We start from the raw sequence: 20,226 nt of genomic DNA on the forward strand, positions 1-20,226 counted from the left end.
CACATTTTATATCAATTGAATTATGTTCATGTTGACGGTATACTTCATATTTATTTGTATTAAAAATTTTAAATATAGATAAGGTAGAATATTCTATTTAATCCCAACCAATATTAAATTGATAATTGAGTGTGATTTGTGATTAATGTTTTGTGGTGAGCTTTAATAGAATGTAAAGTCAAATGGAGAGATCTAAAATTGGTGGCTGCCGATGAGCCAGCTGGCCTGCGGGGGCCGAGCGACCACATTTAGTGAATCTCATAATACCCATACTGGGTTGGACCACATTTTTTTCTTTTTCTTTTTAATACTTTATTTATTTATTCTAATTTTAAAAGGTTATAAATTTTTTTTTCTTTTCTTGAAAAAAAAAAAAACGAAAAGGTAACAAAACGCATACTCATTTCAACGGTGAATATGTCAATTTAATATCAATTAATAGTTTTAAATTTTAATTAATAAAATGATGAGTTTAAATTTAGATTGTTTTTTTTTTCAAAAAAAAAAAAAAAAAGGATCAACTTATTTACAGATATGGTAAAATGTCACTGAAATATAGAAGTCTATTGCGGTCTATCACTCAGTGATAGAAATTTATCGTGGTATATCACCAATAAACATTAACATTTTATTAATTTAAAGATTTTTTAGTTGTTTTATATATATATATATATATATTGGCATGAAAAATAAAAGGTCGAACATTTTCAAAAATGGAAATGTGTACTAACTTATGAAACTATGACTTGGTCAACTTTTCTTAAGGTTTAATCCATGAGAGAAGAGAAGACACCCTAGACTAGGCTTATCTCCCAATACTTAACATATCACATACTCATTAGTTTGATTGGTAATTAGATTTTGTTTTATGTTTTCAAATTTATTGAGTTCAATAAATACATGTTTGTCAGATAATTTGAATTTTATTTATAAAAAACTGTTTTCAAATTTTGTGATCCAAATCGTGTAAATTAAAAAAAACATACACACAATTTTTTAATGTTTTTATCGAATCTAGATTTTGACTTTTGAATTCTAAATTTTAAGATGCAGAATTATATTAAATAAAGATCAAAATATTTAAAAATAAAATATGTATTATAAATTATATAATATTACAAAATAGTAATTATAGAATTTTTCTAAACATAAAACATGTTTGTTAATAAATTCATAATAGTTTATCGTTAACTAATATTTAGTGAGTAACTATTATTAGTTTTATAATTTATAAATTAGTATTAAACATATTTTGGACAATTGTTTAAATTAGAATCCAGTTTTGAATTTGTTATCAAACACATCTATTAAAACATGAACTACAATTTCTTTTCATTGAATCCATTATTTTCGAATTTATGCTTTCAGATTTCTCACCAAACATGCCCTAAGTCTTTTTAACTTAATTTTAATTAATAATTCGAAGTTTGAATTAATAAAATTATTTAAATTTTAGGCAATGAGCTTTTCCTTTTTTTTTCTTTTTTTTTTTTCTTTTTTTTAAAAAAATACATTCTCCAAATGTTAGGAATACAACTTTACATTTTCCAAATGTTAGGAATACAACTTTTCCATTTATATTATATATAAAAGGTGTTTATAAAGAGAATTTTTACATCCCCATTTTGCGCTTACAATTTTTCATAATTCCTATTTTGTTTTTCATCATGACTATTCGGGTTGAGGTGGTTACAATTTAAGTGGAGTTTTCTTTTATATAGAGACATGTTTGAACAAACAATCATATTTTTTTTCATTACAACTATCCGAGTCAAAATCGTATATCTTTTCTTGTATGAGTATAATGTCGACCATAGATATGAAAAATCATGATCTAACAATAAAGATATATTTGTACAAAATCATGTCCTTTATCAAGTTACAACTATACAGGTTGAAGTGGTATATCTCACGTACAAGTATGATTTGAACTATAGTTATAAACCATCACTATCTTGTGTAGATATATTTAAGCTTTAAAATTTTCTTAGATTCGTATTATGTCTTTCCTTTTCAAGTAATTAAAACTATATGGATAAAACAATGTAAAAAACTATTTTATAAATTAATTAAAATATTTTTGAATTTTTATTTTTCTATGTACTAAAATAATCTATACATCCCACGTGTTGTGGACTAGTAAAATTAGGGGGAAGTTTTTTTTTTTTTCTATTCATGACAGAAGAGAAGACAGCCTACACTTATCTTCCAATACTCAACAATACAATGTGAACTCAAGAAAATCTCAAACGAAATTCAAACCATCCATCAACTGATCGTCAACATATTTTTATGTGCGATAATATCGTAGGCATTTGAATTAATTTTTGGTACTTTTAAGTGAAACATTTAACATTTTTGTCTTGCATAAACAAAATTCAACCGGTCTATCATAAAGCTCAACTAACCTAAAACATGAATTCTTGATTAAGAGGTTAAAAATTTGAGTCTCCCACCTTAATATTGTTAAAAAAAATAGAAATTCTTTTAGAAAGAAAAGAAAAATATTTATACTAGAATTGGCTCAAATATTAGATCTTTAAATACTCAACCAAACAATCCATCAAAAGAAAGAAAAATAAATTAAGGTGGTAGTTTAATACATAAAGTGAGAAGGAGATGAAAACGACAATAAATGCCCAAATTAGGACAAGAGTATTGTATTAATTGAATGAATATTACAAAATCCTAACTTTTGTTAAGGTGCCTTTTTGAAGGCTTATATCATGAGCCTCCACCCACCCCACCTTCTCTCTCTTATTTTTCTTTTTTTAAAAAAAAAAAAATGGTAAATATAGTATAATGCAACATTTAACTATAAAATTAATTAAGTTAACCTAACAAAAAACAGGGCATATTTATATATATAAAGATTTAATGAAAAACTTGAGATGCATAGTATTCACTCTCATTGAACACAGGTCTTAAATCTTCTTTGCTGAGGAACTCCAGTGGGAAGGAAACAAGATGCCCCTTCACTGAACTTAATCTCTCCATTGGATCAATCCTTTCAATTTCTCCATTCTTATAAAACTCAAGCTTCTCAGGGGCAATTCCTAAATCTATTGTCGTGTGTCCCAGTCGCTCTTTCCATATCGCAACACTCTGTCTCAGTCCAGCTCTGTATTTTAATGCATGTAAAAACCATTACATTGCGAATAAAAAAACGGGTTATGACCAACTCAGTATCGAAAGCATAAATCATACCTGGAATTTATGAGGTCGTTCGGTATGCAAGAAAAAACATCTTGGTATATTGTTGTGTTTGTCTGTTTGAAAATCATCAGTTTACTGTCAGTGCTTTAATAAGATACAACAAAACAGAAATCTCATGCAGTGTGCTTTGGGGTCCTGGGGATGGGGTAGCAACATGGAAGAAGAATGCAAACATTTATTCTATCAGACCTTAACTATCTTTTGGTAAAAAGTGCTATCATTCCTAAGAGAGAAGTGCTATCATTCCTAAGAGAGGAAGTTGCTTCATTAATCTTAAAATTCAGGCGATTCCTTAAGCATCGTTTGACAACCATTTGGTTTTTAGTTTTTGAAAATTAAGTCTATAAACATCTCTTTTACCTCTAAATTTCTTACTGTGTTATCTACTTTTTACCAATATTTCAAAAACCGAGCCAAAATTTGAAAACTAAAAAAAATAGTTTTTAAAAGATTTCATCCTTTACCAGTCAATTTGGTTGTAATTGGAATAACTTCCCTCAATAAATTGTTTACAATTTGTATTTTTGGTATAACTAGACATTACGTTCATGAACTATCCCACTAATCTTCGAAAAGATTGCACCTGACATACGTACCAAGGCCAACTCCACGAGATAATAAATATTTAAAATTATCAAGGTCCCGTTTGGCAAACATTTGGTTTTTTAAAATTAAGCCTACAAACACTTCTTCCATCACTCAATTTCTTACTTAGTTATACACTTTCTACCAATGTTCTCAAAAACTATACCAAGTTTTGAAAACAAAAAAATAGTTTTTAAAAACTTGTTTTTGTTTTTGAAATTTGACTAAGAATTCAACTTTTTTACTCAAGAAAGATGAAAACTATTGTAAGAAGTTGAGAGAAACTAGGCCTAATTTTCAAAAATCCAAAACCAAAAGCCGAAAATTAAATGGTTACAAAATTGAGACAAAAATTTTTCACCCAAGAGGTTGCACCTAGGACCTACAAGGTATTTTTGTAATACCACATTTTGATTCTTTCTATGTACCAGACTTCAGAAATTCAAACATTTTTAAAATCTCAGGGACCAAATAGAAACAGTACTAGTTTTGAAACTTTTGGAACCAATAGAAACTAAGCATAAATCCCAAAGGACCACCAATAATATATTTTACTCCAGAGATAATTAAAACAGAATCATAGGGGCGATCTTCTATTCTCTCACCTTGGCAGTTGCCATCCACATATCCTTGTAGGTTGAATCGGCAACTGGATCAACTATTTGATTGATCTGGAAAAAAAGTTCACATCATAATCAGCTAATTGAGACAGAAATGGTTAAACATTTAAATTAAAGCCTCGTGGCATATAAAATGTTACTCAGCGCCAGATAAAAATCTGACTCTTCAAACAGTGAAAGTATTGTTTACTAGTCCTAAGACAGATGCTTAATTTGCCACCCACTAACCTGTCCGGGACGAAGACCGAGATGTTCAGACCAAAGAGAGAGACGTAGACTCCAGCAAAATTTTCCAGCTTTCCATGGTTGTCCTCCCATATGTGAATTGATGAGTTCGTTATCTTCAATAACAATAGCAATCTGAGAGGAGTACGTTTATTAGTTATTGAACTCATTCAAAGCTTTTCAGCGAGAGAGAGTATTGAGAACTCAGATTTTTAAAATTTCCACTGAGAATAAACAGCTTCGATCAAGTCAAGAAGCTCAGAGTCAGATCTATAACGTTATTCACCATTACCAAGATGCAGAGCAAAAAAAAATTATGGTTGTTATTTGTTGAATTTTCAGGTACATGGTGAATTAACCGCTATTAAACATTTTATTAATGGGAAAAAAAAAAAGAACTGGAAAGGATCATAGTTTTCCAAAAGAGAAGTGGTACCTCGGAGTCCCTACTACCGAGTAAACTTCTGTCATTGATATTAGCCGATCCAATCAAAGCAATACAATCATCGATAATCATAATTTTACTATGCACGTATACCTAAATTCACAACATATAGATGTTAGAATGTCACAAAAAGCTAAAAGTCAATCAATTCTATGTCTATCACTCGGATATCTAAGATTGTAGTAAAGAGATGAATGTGACTATAGGCCTGTTTGAAATGATTTTCTAAGTGCTTATCCAGAATCACAAAGCATGCTAAACAAAGCCATAAAAGAAATATATAGAAAAATATAATATAGGAAAATTTTCGCAGATAAAAAAATGTCAAACTATTTACAAAAATAGCAAAAAAAAATACTGATAGACTCAGTGACCTATCAATTTCTATCACTAATAAATATTGATAGACTTCTATCAGCCTCTATCAGTCTCTATCACAAAAGATTCAAATTTTGTTATTTTATGTAAATAGTTTCCCATATTTTTCTATTTTTGAAAATCCCCCATAAATATATATATATATATATATATACATATATACCTGGCTTGTAGCCACAGGACCAACATCAAAGAGTTTACCATAAGCTCTAAGGCCATAAAATGATATATAATCATGAACTTTTGAACCAAGAACGTTATAAAGATTATGCAATATTGAATTTTGTCCTCGACATATAGTTCGGTACTGCCAATGCATTATAGCTCTAACCGATGCTGCACCACTGTCATCCAGACCCCCCTGTCAAACCGTAGATCAGAATGGAGAAAGATCAATATATATACACTCAAATAATAAACCAGCAAAGAAAAAGAGTGAAAAAATTCCAAGAACTAGAACCTGAAATCCAGGTAAGAGTGGTATGACAATAATGACCCTAAAAATCTTCTTTTCACGGTAGGCTCTCATTATGCGGCGGTATAATGCTTCTAACACACGGTTCCGTATTGAATCATCTCCCGCGAGGCCTGATATAAAAAATTGATTCTGGAAAAAGAAAATCAAGTTTCAATATCAACATGTTCAGTTAAAAAATGAAGGTGATAGAAAAAGAAAGGAAAAAGAACCAAAAACAAAAAGAACAAAAACAAAAGTATCAATGCAATAACACAAGTAAAAAAACATATACCTCGATGTAGATAAAATGTTCTGCTTTCTCAATAAGAGAGCAATATGCAATGTGAATACTTTCTTCAGTTTGGCTTGTCCCAGCAGACCACTGACTGACGCTTCTGATGACCTGAAAGGAGCAAGAATTAGCAACAGAACAATCTAATACCATAAAAACTGACAAATCACTGACCACCAATTAGCTTCTAGATATGGCAAATATGACTTTAAAGAGCCAGTCCTCCTACTCTACATCCATGTAGTTCAACAATTTGTTGGTTCAGCAAATTAACAATTAAGGATGCTTCTCTTATGAGTTTTGATATTCACACAGGTAAGTTGAAATTTTTAAATATAAATAATATCTATACAAACAAAACGGGAGTTCAGATAACCCCAATTGCAATATGAGCTTAGCTACTGTTATAAATATCAGAAAAGCAAAAGAAAGTAAAGTACTAAAGTGCATTTGAAACTGCAAAAAAACCAGCGCCAAAGAAAGCCAAAACCCAAAGCGATCATGCAACTTTTTTATCCACAGGTATAAAACTTCCAATATCTTCTTCATGCAACTCACCTGGCAGCGACATGAAGCACATGGACCAACTTGTCCAGATTCATCTGTGAAGCCACCATGATGCCCCCTGTCTTGTATTTCCCACCACTCAAAATCTGAACTTTTGACACGATGTGTTTTCCCATCTCCAGAGAACTTTCCATGGGAATCCAAATGGTCAAGATCATCAACAAAGCCTTTCATAGGCATATCGGATCCTATGGGTTCAACTTTGATCTTCCTGAGAGAAAAAGGGAGACCGCTGCTGACCTTACTTGGCTGATCAAAGGGATTAACAATGGGCTCCAGACCATTCAATTTTAGACCTTCATTGTCGGCATCCTGTCCATCAGCCTCTTGAGGCAAAAGCAATGGAATATCGTGGAAAGAAGATCCTCGAGAAAATGAATCCTGCACTGTTGTTCCTCTTGAATTCTCAAAACTCTTCTTTTCAACCTCCAACTCTCGGCTATTCCACAAATAATGAGGAATGACCATATGATGCTGAGGCATAAGTAATGGAATTGCCTGCTCATTTGGGGCTTTATTTCTCTGCAGGAAAATATATATTTTTGTTAGTAAAATGTTAAAACTTTCAAAACTATTGTTGTATGTTCTACGAATGCTTCATGATTCAACAATATTTGGACAGAGTACCAACGAGCACTGACCTTAGCATAATTCCAGCGTTGGACAAAATGCCTGGCTATGTCTCGACAAGGTGGTCCCCAAAGTGCACAGTGGACATCATGCCAAGGCATGCGAGGATATTTTTTGCGATCCAACTCATCTCTCATGGTATCTTCCCATGAATTTGGCTCAGATTCCCTGAGTCAATCAAACGTAAAATGAGCACAATTACACATAAAATCATCACGTGGAATCAAAACAGAATTCTAATAGAATAGCATGAAAGTTCTTAAATAATCATCACTATCTAGTGGTGTACTAGGTGACCCTCTAAAATTTTTACCGACTCACAATTAATTTAGATAAAAAAAAGAGATCATAATGAGGAATCATCCAAATAACAATGACCCAAAAAAACTTCAGGGAAAATGTTCAGCAGTAGAGAACAGTAGAACATACCTTGGATTATAGTAGTCCTTCCCAGGCCATACTGAAGGAGGGCAATCACCAACTTTATGTTGGGGTGTATCATAACGACCAAAGCATAAATCCAGTCCTCCGATAAAGCAAATATGATAATCAACAATGACAAGTTTCTCATGATGGGACCTATATTAACCACTCACTAGTATTAGATGCTGAAAAATCTAGACCGATTTGACACTAAAACGTATAGACTATGTCCTCAAAAAAAAGACACTGAACACATACCATAAGTACACGCCACTGGAGAAGTGGTCTGGGTAACGCAATACTCTTACATTCTCATGGATGCCAAGAAGTTTTCTCTTGCTATAAACACTGTTAATCTTTAAAGCAAGGGCAACCTCTTTGTAGAGAAGAATGTAGATCTGTATACAAATTACAAAAATTCCTGTCGTCAGAGATCAGATCAATACTGTGGAATTAGAAAAAGAGTGCAATACATTCATAATGCATAAGGTACGCAAGTTTTGTAACATTTGGAGAGAGAATAGAAAAGTTAATTCAAAATTTTATCTATTCCATGTCTGGTACTGTCTAGATCAATGGATTGCTATTCTATTAGAATATATTAGGTAACTTTTTGATGCCTCATAATACTAATGCTGGAGGCATAGAATTATTATAACAAAAATTTCTCTCCATCTCTGCAGTAAACAATCGAGTCTTTTTCTGAAAAAAAAAAAAACTTGAGGGGTAGATATTCTTTTGAGAACAATACTACAATTTAATACTATAAACCCATTTATGAAACAATTAATGCATAATGATAACCAAAACATTTTAGAAAAACAATAGTTTTTTCATTATCTAACTATACGCTACTACAGATAAATATAATTAATTTAACATTTAACAAGTATAAGAAAAACATATTATTTTTAATCGTTTACATTGCAAAGTAATTGATATATAAAAACTATCATTAGATTGAGACTTCGAAAGAAATTAAATTATACCAAAATTAGCTAAATGCATGAAATTAAATTTAAACTCCATGTTTGTGTAGTTTTTAAGTTATTCCAAGATTATTTGATTAATTTAAAAACTTGTAGTAATAGAGAATCCCTATTCCTGCCCCACCCCAAATGTCTTCACTATTAAAATTCAGCTGCAGCATTGGATAAAGATAGCTATGATTCAGTAATTATTTTCAATTCTCAACATCCCGATACAATTAAATAATTAGAATTATGAATAAGATATTCATGAGTTTACATTATAACTAACATGATATTCATGAATTCAAATTAAAAAATATATATGAAAGAATTCCAAAAGGTACCTGAACGCCTTCCTTAGCTTTTGCTTCAAGTAAAGCATCAAGCCTAGATGAAGCATTTGAAACAAAAGGACGCCGCAGATACAATTCTGGGCAAAGCCACCAACCACAAATGAAAATCTGTAAAAGACTCAATCAGCCAAAAATACTTGTCCACAAGAATAATATTGTAAAACCAATTCAGTCTCTTATGTTAGAAGAGAATGATTAAAGGAGGGGGAGAAAAAAATTAAGAATACCTCTGATTTTGCACGTTCAATGGAAAACGCAATAGCTTCAAAAGCTGCTAGGCCATCAATGAACCACTGAGCCTTACTACCATCTTCAGTCAAACCTCTTGGTGGAGCATAAGAACCAAAACGGTGAGGATGACACCAGCCCTCAGGAGGCCTCAGTCCAGCATCATTAATTGCAGCAACCCAATCTTTAACCTTGGATCCATTCTTCGCTCTTATCCTAATATTCCTATTTCCACATGTCACCTGACATTTTAAATCACAGATTTAAAATCTCCCTAAGAAATTCTTATTAGCACAAAATTCCACCACAAACAAAAGTGTACCATGACTAAATGAATAATTGAAAAAGTGAAATCCGTCTTAATTCTAACCACATAGGCAGCAAATGACCAGCACCACAATTATAACCAAAAACAAATTGTAATCACCAACAATATACAAGGCTTAATGCCATAATTTCACTACCTTAAATGAATGTCTTAACGGATTTGGCTCCTTAATTTCCTTAGCCAAAGATACTCGTCCGTCTCCGTTGCCATCAGAAGTAGGTAGCACATCAAAAACTATAATATCCATTGGTTGGGTATCAAAAGGATCTCCCAACAAGGCCAAAAACCCGGGTTTTAATACAGCCCACACCTACAAAGTCCAATCAACAACGTAGATTTGTATATTTAAAGCTTATCATTAAATAAATTCTAAAAAACCACAACAGTACCAATATGCCAAAATTGTCCAGTTAAAGACAAAGGCTCATATGCCAACAAGAAATTACTGCACGTGGAAAGAGACAAGGAGGGGAGATCCAAGAGATTAATAGCTAAGATGCAAAAGGCGGGAAGGAAAGCAGCAAAGTTGGTCCAACTCCAGAAGATTCTCATGATACAAACATCATCCCGAAAAGCATAATGCATAACCAGTAGTTTCTTTCATAGTGAATTGAAAAATCAAAACTCAGAAGAGCCACAGCTCATGATATAATTATGATACAAATCCAAGAAGATTTAGTTACAGTTCCTTAAATGTTTATAAAAGAAAGTCAGAACTTGAAAAAGGAAACAAGCATTTAAAATTGAACCTCCATGGAAGGAGAAAAAGAAGAGAACATCCTACACAAGTTCCTGGGGGGGGGTGAGGAATTTCATTTCCTGCCAGCATACCTACAAATTTAAGTGTCTACTTCAAGGAAAAACCATATAGTCAAACTTTACAATTTGGCTCCCAGAATAAACATATAATCATTCCGCATAAGCTGGGAGAACTGGGAGGATCCTAGTCCAGATATAGGGAATTTTAAAGAGGTTTTACTTTCATGACATCATTTGAGGGACATGCCACAGAGAGTGTTCGAACTGATTATTGCCCATTTCTTAAGGAAAACTATCAGGGGAACCAGAGAACATCCATATTCTAGAAACAGCACAACTCAATGTCTTCACATGAAAAGAATATATTGCATGTTCGCAGATATCCATACATAAACAAGTCTTGTATAAACACACGATAAGTGAAATAGATCAGAACATAACTGATAATAGGACAGACTTAATACACACAGAGAGGAGGAGGAGGAGATGAATAAGAAGAAGTCAACTGCATCCAACCAAACTTGCTTGGTCACTTAAGACACCATGGAAACCCAGACATAAAGGTAACTAAGGGAGGGGAAAAAATATAAAAGCCCCTTACCTTTTGCCAATTGTCATTACAACAACTAAACCATGGGCATAGACAACATTTCCTAGAGTCATCTTCCTTTGGAATTTTAGGTAGATGCTTCACCATGACATAATCCTCTTTCAACTTTGGGCCGTATTCTGGTGAAAATGATAACTTAGAGACCTCCAAAAACCTGCAAACCTACAGTTTATGAATTTAAAAGGAATTATAATAATAAAAATAGATCATAAATGAAAAAAAAAATGCTTTACACTCAATGCATGAAAACATAAAAGAGGAAATATCAAACAACTAAAATAAGGATCCTACAAATAAAGCCTAGCATCGAGGGTGTTCTATGTTAACATACAAGCATTAGAACATCTTGAATATAAAAAGAGAATTGATGGTTAAGTGTAAACACTGCAGTGGAGGTTGAAAGATTCAAAAGGTAGCAAACTTTAATGCAAGACATGCATTCCTCTTGATCAGATTTCAAACACCATTCACATCATGCAAAGAACAAGTGAAACAAGCAAAATACTACTCATTAATGAAAAGAGCAAGCTAATTAGAAATCTAAAACTACTCATTTGGCTCAGGTAGAAGATAAATTAAATAAGTTTTCTCAAGTTTTCAGAGAGGTAATAGCAAGAAAATTTATTAAGACTACACTGACTACCCACAACTGCAATGGTAAGCATCCCATGAATTCCTTGACCACGATATGTTGTAGTCTTAAGTATATAGTTGTAGTCTTAAGTATATAGTCACCATTTTTAAACTCGAGAAACAATTTGTTCCACAAAAACCCAAGCTTTCATTGAGAAAATACAAGAAAATAGATGGGCTTTAAAAACAATATCAAAGTCCTATACAAAAGGATCCAATACAGTGGTTTCAGAACAATAATAAGATATGCATCATATGTCTTCAAAATAATGTATCACCACTTATACCTCTCGTGAGTTGACAATATCCATGTTACTCAAAAAGTGATTCAGATACCCTTGCATTGCATTTTTAGCTCTATCAGACATAGAGTGCTGCCTTCCTAAAGCAGGCCGAATAATTGGCAGGGCTGCACTGGATGGAACATCCCTGAAATGAAGTACCACAACCATATGAATAATAGCATTTACACATATTGAACAGGCTACATAAACAAATTCTTCTAATGCTGCTTTGAGCATAGCTGAAAAATACCGATTTTTAGAACTTTCATCATGATGCAGAGGATCGGCCTCATCATCTGGTCCATCCTCATCTTGGGGCACCGCGGTTTGGTCTCCTATTCCTAGATTTTGAAGCCATTCTTTAACCTTTAATATAATGTTCCAATGAAGACTACATCAAAACCCCAAACGTTTATATTAACAATAACTGATCTAAGATTTCAAAAGCATAAGAGCATTAAACACCAAATAATTCATACGATCAGACCAAGAACAAAAACGTATAATGATAACAACCGTACTAATGATAACAACCATACTATAAAGTTTTTAGAGGGGTTGAGACACAATAGAGTTTATGTAGGGGTTGAGAGATCCAAAGAGCTGATTTGATCGCTTGTTTGATTCTCTGTCTTCTTTTGAGCCTTGGTGTGTAAGGATTTTGTAATTACCCTTTAGATCTTATTACGCTGATTGGAGCCCTTTGCTGTTTTCATTTGGCACTTTTTTTTTTTAATGGAAACAACAATTTTCATTTGGCTCCTTTTTGTGTGCCACAATTTTTCTTAATGAAGGTATGGGAAATCGTGAGCAAGATAAAAAGCAACCATACTACTATATAGACCATCTTACCCACATACCTGTTCTTGCTTCTCGTGAATTTCCTCAATGAATGCCCGTTTTTTTAATGCTAAATGCAGATAAATTACATGGGAAGCTTTCTTCAACATGCGCCATTTAAACTATTACAGGAAAACAAAATAGAGTTAACCCAGGAAATGCTCAAAGCTGCAAAGATGAAAAATCTCAAAAGAAAGAGAGAAAAAATCACTAGACTAAAAAGAAGGAATATTGGCGAGAAAAGTATTTTATAACGTCATAGAGAGTACAAACAACTAAATTACTCGTACTTCTGCTGGAGTGTATTGGTAGAATTGGGAAGTGTAATCATCAAATTCTAGAATTAGCAACAGGACATCGAAATAAAGCTCTAAATCCAATAGAATACGCATCTTCAATCCCACCACTACACTATATGATAAACTTGAGGTAACTCATCGATAATATTACACGTAATTCTACAATCGTCTTATTCGATTCCCTCAATGTTCTTCGCGAGCAAACAAACGCAATTGCACAAATCTAATATTACAATCCTAGACCAAATTGAAATTATAGAACACCTGAAGCGTGGAGTAATTAAGCTGCAGAAACGAAATCTCCAGAGGAAGATAAATTTAGAAACAACAAAAATTCAAAAAGAAACTCAAACCTGCTTGTACTGGCACTCAATTGTGTAAGAAAGAAGCATGGGACTGATATCGCCGGCATCGGGGCGAGAGACGGAAATAATCGTAGCCTTCGGCAACTCATCGAAAATCCTTGTCGGCTCAGGAGCATCCTGATGGAATGAAAAAAACGACGACATCGAAGCCGTAGGCGGCGAGGCCGTAGGCGGTTCCGATTGCATTTGAACGTATCGAGGCCCACCTCCGGCCATCAACTGCTCCGATCCCATTCCTAATCTGCCCAACGCCACAGCAGCTTCGTTTGATCGAATTCAGCCACAATTGAAGAGTTTTAATCCACAGAAAACAGAAACAGAGAAATCGAGAGATCGAAATTTCTTCTCGTTGAAGGTCTTTTTTTTTCCCTTTTTCTGAACTGCAAGCAACAAGAAACACGTCAAAGTGTGAATTTCGCGGGTTTCTAACGTGGGTTTCGGGTCAATCCACAATGAAGAAGAAGATCAAGGAAAATTTGTTTTTTGGTCGTTGTAAACGATTGCCGTGTTATATTTCAATGCTCCACATCGAAAAAACAATTTGTAAGTTTGATTCTGTGTAGGAATTGGTATACGATTACTAATATATAATAAGTGGGAAAAAAAATCTTACCCTCTAGATTTTGGATTTAGTTTTATATAATCCTTCATTTTCAAATTTTGAATGGTAAAGCTTTAAACTTCAAAAAGTTGGAATTACAGATTATGTTTTTTTGTTACAATTTCAAAATTCTATACTTCTAATCTTCATACTTACCTCGATAGTTGATGTTATTATTCGTTAATAAATTTAAAATAATTATGAAATGATATTTTAAACCTCGTTTTAATAGTAAATTTTTATAAAATAAATAAATAAATAGTAAAGTTATAAATGGTAGAATGTGTGAATATTAATGTATAAGGCCAAATAAATTTGACTTTTTAAATATAAAGTGTACGTTTTCTAATAAAAAAAAATGGCATTTGAAATTGAGTGGGAAGAGAGCGGATATGGTTGAGAAAATAGTTGAAAAATTGTAAATTTTGATACGAAAAATATATATATAAAAAAAATTAAAAAAAGGGAAAATTGATGGAGAAAATAATTGAAAATTTCTAAAAATTTAATATTAAGAGGCTATTTGGATTGCAAATATTGTTTCAGGGGTGATATGAATATTAAATGTCTAAGATTTAATTGTGTGGGTTTTAAATGTATGTGAGATAATTAATATATATGTTTGGATTGGTAGAATAATTAATATCTAGAAGTTAAATAAATGATTATGTTTGACTTACCAATTTTATTTCTAGAAACTAAAACTAAATAATAAGGTAGTCACAATTAAGTTTAATTATTTAATATATTGTTATATTGATGAAAAACTTAATCACTTAAAATATCAATAAATAAATATTTTTAATTAAAAATTATTTAAATTAATAAAAAATAATTAAATAAATATTAATTAATTAGAGTATTAATCATTAATAATAAAATTTGTATTAAATAGTTAAGATAATATGAAATATCAATGTTAAATGTATTAGTTGAAATTTACCCCGTCTAAATAATATATTTATTTTTAATAATTAATTAAAATTAATAATAATAATTAATTGATATTAAATAAATAATTAATTAGGTTGTATTCCTATTAAAATCCTACAAAGAGGGTACAAAAAACTTTACCGTTATCTCGATAATAATATATTGAGTTTTAAAAAGTGAAATCGAAATAAACACAAATATATAAATATGTTTGAAATCTTATTGCAACATATGTGAAACAAACCAGTGCTAAAAGTAAATAAATAATTTACTTTCGAAAAAGGTAAATAAATTATTATAATAATATATACCCACAAAAATAAAGAGGTTAACAACTCAATGTAATTGGTTCTACGTGTGTTAAATAAGTTGTTCAACTTTAAACAAAAAAATCTACAAAGTCTAATTATTTTGTCTAATAAATTTTTAAATTTTTACTTTTATATTTACTAGGTGATTTGATTTATTCAACTTTTTTTTTTTTAATTTTATCAACTATTGGGCAAATAATTGAAAATCTAATTTTTAGAATCATTAACTAAAGAAGTTAAATATGCCACATACGTATTTATCATTTGAAAATTTTACATTTTTGACCTTTTAGTTTGTGTTTAATTTCATTTGGTCCATAAATTTTCAAACTTAACATGTTAATAATTTTTTTAACAAAAAAAAAACAATAATGTTTATGCAAATCATTATAAGATATGTAGAGATGAAATAGGATTTATTTTAAAAAACAAAGATAAAAACTAAATAGTTATCCGAAAGGATTTTAGATTTTTTTTTTAAAAAAAAAAAAAAACACACTTTTGGTTATTGTTGAGAGCTAATTTGACATTCTTTTTTTCTTATTTTTAGGTTAGATTGGCTTAAATAAATTAATGTAATAATTTTTTTAAGTTGTTGAATGCTAAAAATATATTAATTATGATATTTCTTAAATTCTTAAACTTTAAAGAAAAATACACAACCATTTTAAGGTTTGGGTTTGATTGCATTTGAAACTCTTGGAGTATTCAAAATTGACATTTTAATCTTTAGAGTTAAGCTTATTTTCACCCCTACCTAGTTTGGTCTTCCATTATTATTATTATTATTATTATTTGTTAAAATACTGTATTGGTTCTTATACTTTTGACTTTTGTTTATTTTGATTCCTATATTTTTAAAATGTTAATTTTAGTTCTTATACTTTCAATTTTGATTTCTATTGGTCCCTCTATTTTTAAAATTGTTCATTTTGATCATTCTACTTCAAAAAAGTGACCATTTTGATCACTTAAAAATGAAATAAAAAGGAAAATGAAAGGACCAAATGGTCACTTTTTAAAAGTATAAAGACCAAATGAGCCAAAGTTAAAAGTACAATGACCAAAATAAATAAAAAAATTAAAATGCAAGGACCAAAATGAATCAAACGTAAAAGTATAAGAGCCAAAACATTGTTTTTTCAATTTACAAAAGAGAAGGAAATATCCTGAAAATTTTTGGCGAACTTCCAGACTTCTTCATGTATGCATTGGGCTTCATTGAGGTAAGCTAATTTCCTGTTTAAGATGTTTATTGCTGTTGAGTAGTCCAATTCAATCTCTTTTTGCTAAATCCTAACTTGATGGATAGTTTAATTCCTTCTAATATAGCTTTCAATTTAGTTGAAAGAGGTTCATAGACGAAGTTCAAGCAATCTTGGCATATTGCTTTGAGATTTCCAGTGAAGTCATAGCAAACTATTTTGATTCTCGTAATCGAAGGATTTTTCTTCCATGCAGCATCAACATTCACTTTAATTGTACTTTCTTTTGGTTTGATCCATTTCATGTTAGAGAGAGAAATTATAGTCTTCAGAATTTCTGAATTTGATCTGTATGAATTGTTTCTTTTTATAGTTTCAGTTAAATAATTTTGGATATATTGAATTCTGATTCTAGTGTTTGTGATGGGCTTATCATGGGTGACGTTGCTTCTATTAGACCATATTGCCCAGCATGCTGAAGAAACTCTAAAACTAAAGAACCAGTGAGTGGAAGCGGATCGTTCCAAACTCCATTGAGAAAGAACACATACATTTACAGTCATACAGAAACAGTTATGCATAAAGAATAAATTACATCATGCTTCTTAAGTAAATACAAGGTGATTCGAGTATAATACCTTTGAAGAACTCTTTCTTTATGTATTTTCCTCGGTCAGTCTCCAACGCGTCCAAAGAAGAACCCGAACGCAACGATCAGAACTCGATCTCAATGAGCAACTAGAAGATCCTCGATCACCAGCGAGTATAACTCGATCCTTGATCCTTGAACAAAATAAGACACCACCATAAGATTACTTTGGTATTCCCGGTATGAGAATCCAGGAGTTGTGGGCTCTGTATAATTTTGGATAGAGGGAAGGAAGAAGTAAACGACGAGTAGACAATCGAGTATGCAATCAAACGATCGTGTAGAAGAAGAAGCCTATCTTATACACTTAATACTCGATCGTGTAGTAACGAGTAACTATCGTATAGTAAACTCGACACTTGATCGTTTAGGCTCTAAAGCTATTATTTAGTAAAACTAGTTTTTACTCGATAGTTTTTCTATGAGATCGATTCGAATAGAATTTGCACTGAATTATTTGAAAAACAATTTTTCCTTTTTATCTCACAGTTACCATAAAACTGCTGGATTTTATGTCCTAAAACTAGCAATTTGTAAAATGATAAACATTTTCTATAATCAATAAACTTATTATTGATTTTATAAATTGTATAAAAGTCTAAATCCAATAAACTAAAACTCATGACTATTGCATGAGTACTTGAACATTATGTGGAGACATAAGAGTGGATCAAGTTCGAGTAAATAGTCAAAATGATCTATAGTACATGAATAAGGTTGGGTACCTTATTCTGGTAACACTATTGGATACGACCTACTCTGTAGTTGTTAAAAAGAGTTGTAAAGTGCTAATACGATGTGATCCTAATTCGTACATGTTATGACATGAGGACTAGGGACGTTCTATGCAATGAGTTTGCATAAGATCGGACCAAGAAATAAGTCACTCTTACTTTATAATGTTGTTTACTGTATAAGACTGACTATTTCACCTAAATGACCTAGGTAACTCAATCTTAATCCTGAGCTAACTATGAACTGATCGGATCAAGAAATAAGTCACTCTTACTTTATAACATTGTTTATTTTATAAGACTGGCTATTTCACCTAGATGACCTAGGTAACTCGATCTTAATCTTGAGCTAACTATGAACTCCTATTTATTCAGGATTATCCTTAGATTTGCATAGGTGAGAGTTGGCTCAACAGCGCCGTCTCAATAAGCCTCCCATTTCAGGGGTAAGACCTAATAGATAGCTGGGGACATAGGGTATAAAACGAAGTTCATGCCTACCCGATTTAGGGATAGGAGAAAGGTTGTTCTCTCAAGTACTGAATCCAGGTTTTGAACAAAGGGCCCCACTCTCTCACTGGGCTAAGAGAGTTTGGTTTAGTAATTGGATCACAAACCAGTTGTTCATTAGAGGATTAGGAACTTGAGGAATAAGACGTAATCTCGGGAGTAAAATAAGTATTTGACCTAGCCGTTATTATGAACGACTTGTGAAGGATCGACTTGCTGATTATGGTTAAATCATGTGGACATAATATATCTACAATGAAGGGAGTGCAACTATGAGCTTTAGTGGAGTGACCCATTAGTTAACGAATGAAGATTAATCTAGTCTAATAAGTTTAGCCAATTAATCTCGGATCATTGGAGCCCATGACCTGTTGGTCCGCGAGGCCCCCCTACTAGCTCGTAATGGACTAGCTCTAGAATAGCGTGATAAGTTAATTTGAAACGTTTAAATTAGAATTAAGGAAATTAGTAATTATATGAGATATAATTACATGTTTAATTTGAGAATTAAACGGAATAGGAGAATTTATATTTAAATATATAAAGATTGATGTGTGTAAAAATTAATATAATATTTGATATTAAATTAATTAAGTTTTATTTAAAAATTAATTTATGAAATTAAATTTTCAGTTTTAAAATCAAAATGGTTTTTTAAAAAATCAAGTTTTGATTTTGAGATAAAATTGAAAAATTGGAAAAAACAATACCCAAATGGAAAAACATTATCCATCTTCTACTTGCTCACACAAAAGCCATCACCATTGCCGTGTTACTCCAAGCATGAGCTACAACTCATGCAACTCTCTTCATTGCATGATGGTCTACAATATATTGAAGACTTTGGAGTGAATTTCGGGCATGCAATCAAGAGAGAATTTTAGAGAAAATTCGTGCTGAAGAAAGTGTTCTTCAACAAAATTGCTGTTGTGAGCAGTTCTCTATAATCCCTTGATTTAAGCTTGTTTTGAGTCTCACAACTCAATCTAGAGCATCAAGAGAATAGTGGAGAAGATCTTGAGGTGATCTGCAATAAGATTCAGAGAAGATTGTAGCTAGAGATCGTGCTTTGAAAAGGTTCTACAAAGGTATGTCATGAAACTCACTTGTTTTCTACAAGAGCATGCTTTATATTTTGTCAAAATTAATGAATTAGAGTGCTTAAATGATCCTTGTTGCTTCTGTTGTTAATGATACAATCCTACAAAAACCGCAAATAACATCCAACTCAAGTCGGTTATGGAGAAAAAGAATTATTAATTATCATATAATTAATAAATTATAAATAAATACAATAACTAACTTATCATATTATATCTATAACGTATAGTTTTAATATTGCATCATATGCAACATATAAACCATAGTTCTTTTTTTATTTTATGGTATTTAATATAAATCATATTTATATTAATTCCTCCAATCAAATAATAATGTATCAAATACATTATATCAATTATATCACATATAATTTAATTAATTTAATTATATCATATATAATCAAATTTCCTCTTGTTAATTTGAACACTTCAAACTAACCCAAAATCTGATTCTCAACTTGAACCCATTGAGCTACCAAGGGGACCTTATGGACCTATAGCTTGAAGTTTCAACGGTACGTGAATAACTGACTAAACTCTTTAATCACATCCACTGTGACCTTATTAACCTTATGGACCTTATGGACCTCATGATTGGCGCATAGTCCTACTCCATGCTTACCTTGCCTAGCCAACGCATCTCAACGCACGATCAAGCCTCCTTGCCTAAGGTCA

The 20,226-nt window shown here is 31.6% G+C and overlaps 1 protein-coding gene across 3 annotated transcripts; it reads right to left on the bottom strand.

Annotated features, from left to right (window-relative positions):
* Nucleotides 1-2,636: 2,636 nt before the first annotated feature.
* LOC120067147 (phospholipase D zeta 1) lies at nt 2,637-14,062 on the bottom strand. Of its 3 annotated transcripts, none has more exons than XM_039018592.1 (20): nt 13,497-14,062; nt 12,865-12,966; nt 12,255-12,370; nt 12,008-12,149; nt 11,079-11,249; nt 9,855-10,028; nt 9,390-9,632; nt 9,154-9,270; nt 8,097-8,236; nt 7,845-7,994; nt 7,427-7,583; nt 6,777-7,307; nt 6,219-6,329; nt 5,930-6,076; nt 5,633-5,830; nt 5,083-5,184; nt 4,650-4,781; nt 4,407-4,472; nt 3,208-3,269; nt 2,637-3,121 (listed from the first exon to the last, which is right to left on the bottom strand). In XM_039018592.1, exons 1-20 carry the CDS (start codon nt 13,740-13,742, stop codon nt 2,875-2,877), a joined length of 3,354 nt encoding a protein of 1,117 aa, XP_038874520.1. In that variant the 5' UTR covers nt 13,743-14,062; the 3' UTR covers nt 2,637-2,874. The 3 variants fall into 3 exon arrangements, with proteins under 3 accessions (XP_038874520.1, XP_038874521.1, XP_038874522.1); XM_039018593.1 differs by having other exon boundaries at nt 12,255-12,345; nt 13,497-13,536; XM_039018594.1 differs by having other exon boundaries at nt 12,255-12,395; nt 13,497-13,519.
* Between the last annotated feature and the right edge of the window lie 6,164 nt (nt 14,063-20,226).

Source organism: Benincasa hispida, chromosome 12, assembly GCF_009727055.1.
Source record: "Benincasa hispida cultivar B227 chromosome 12, ASM972705v1, whole genome shotgun sequence".
In the NCBI taxonomy this organism is placed as follows: Eukaryota; Viridiplantae; Streptophyta; class Magnoliopsida; order Cucurbitales; family Cucurbitaceae; genus Benincasa; species Benincasa hispida.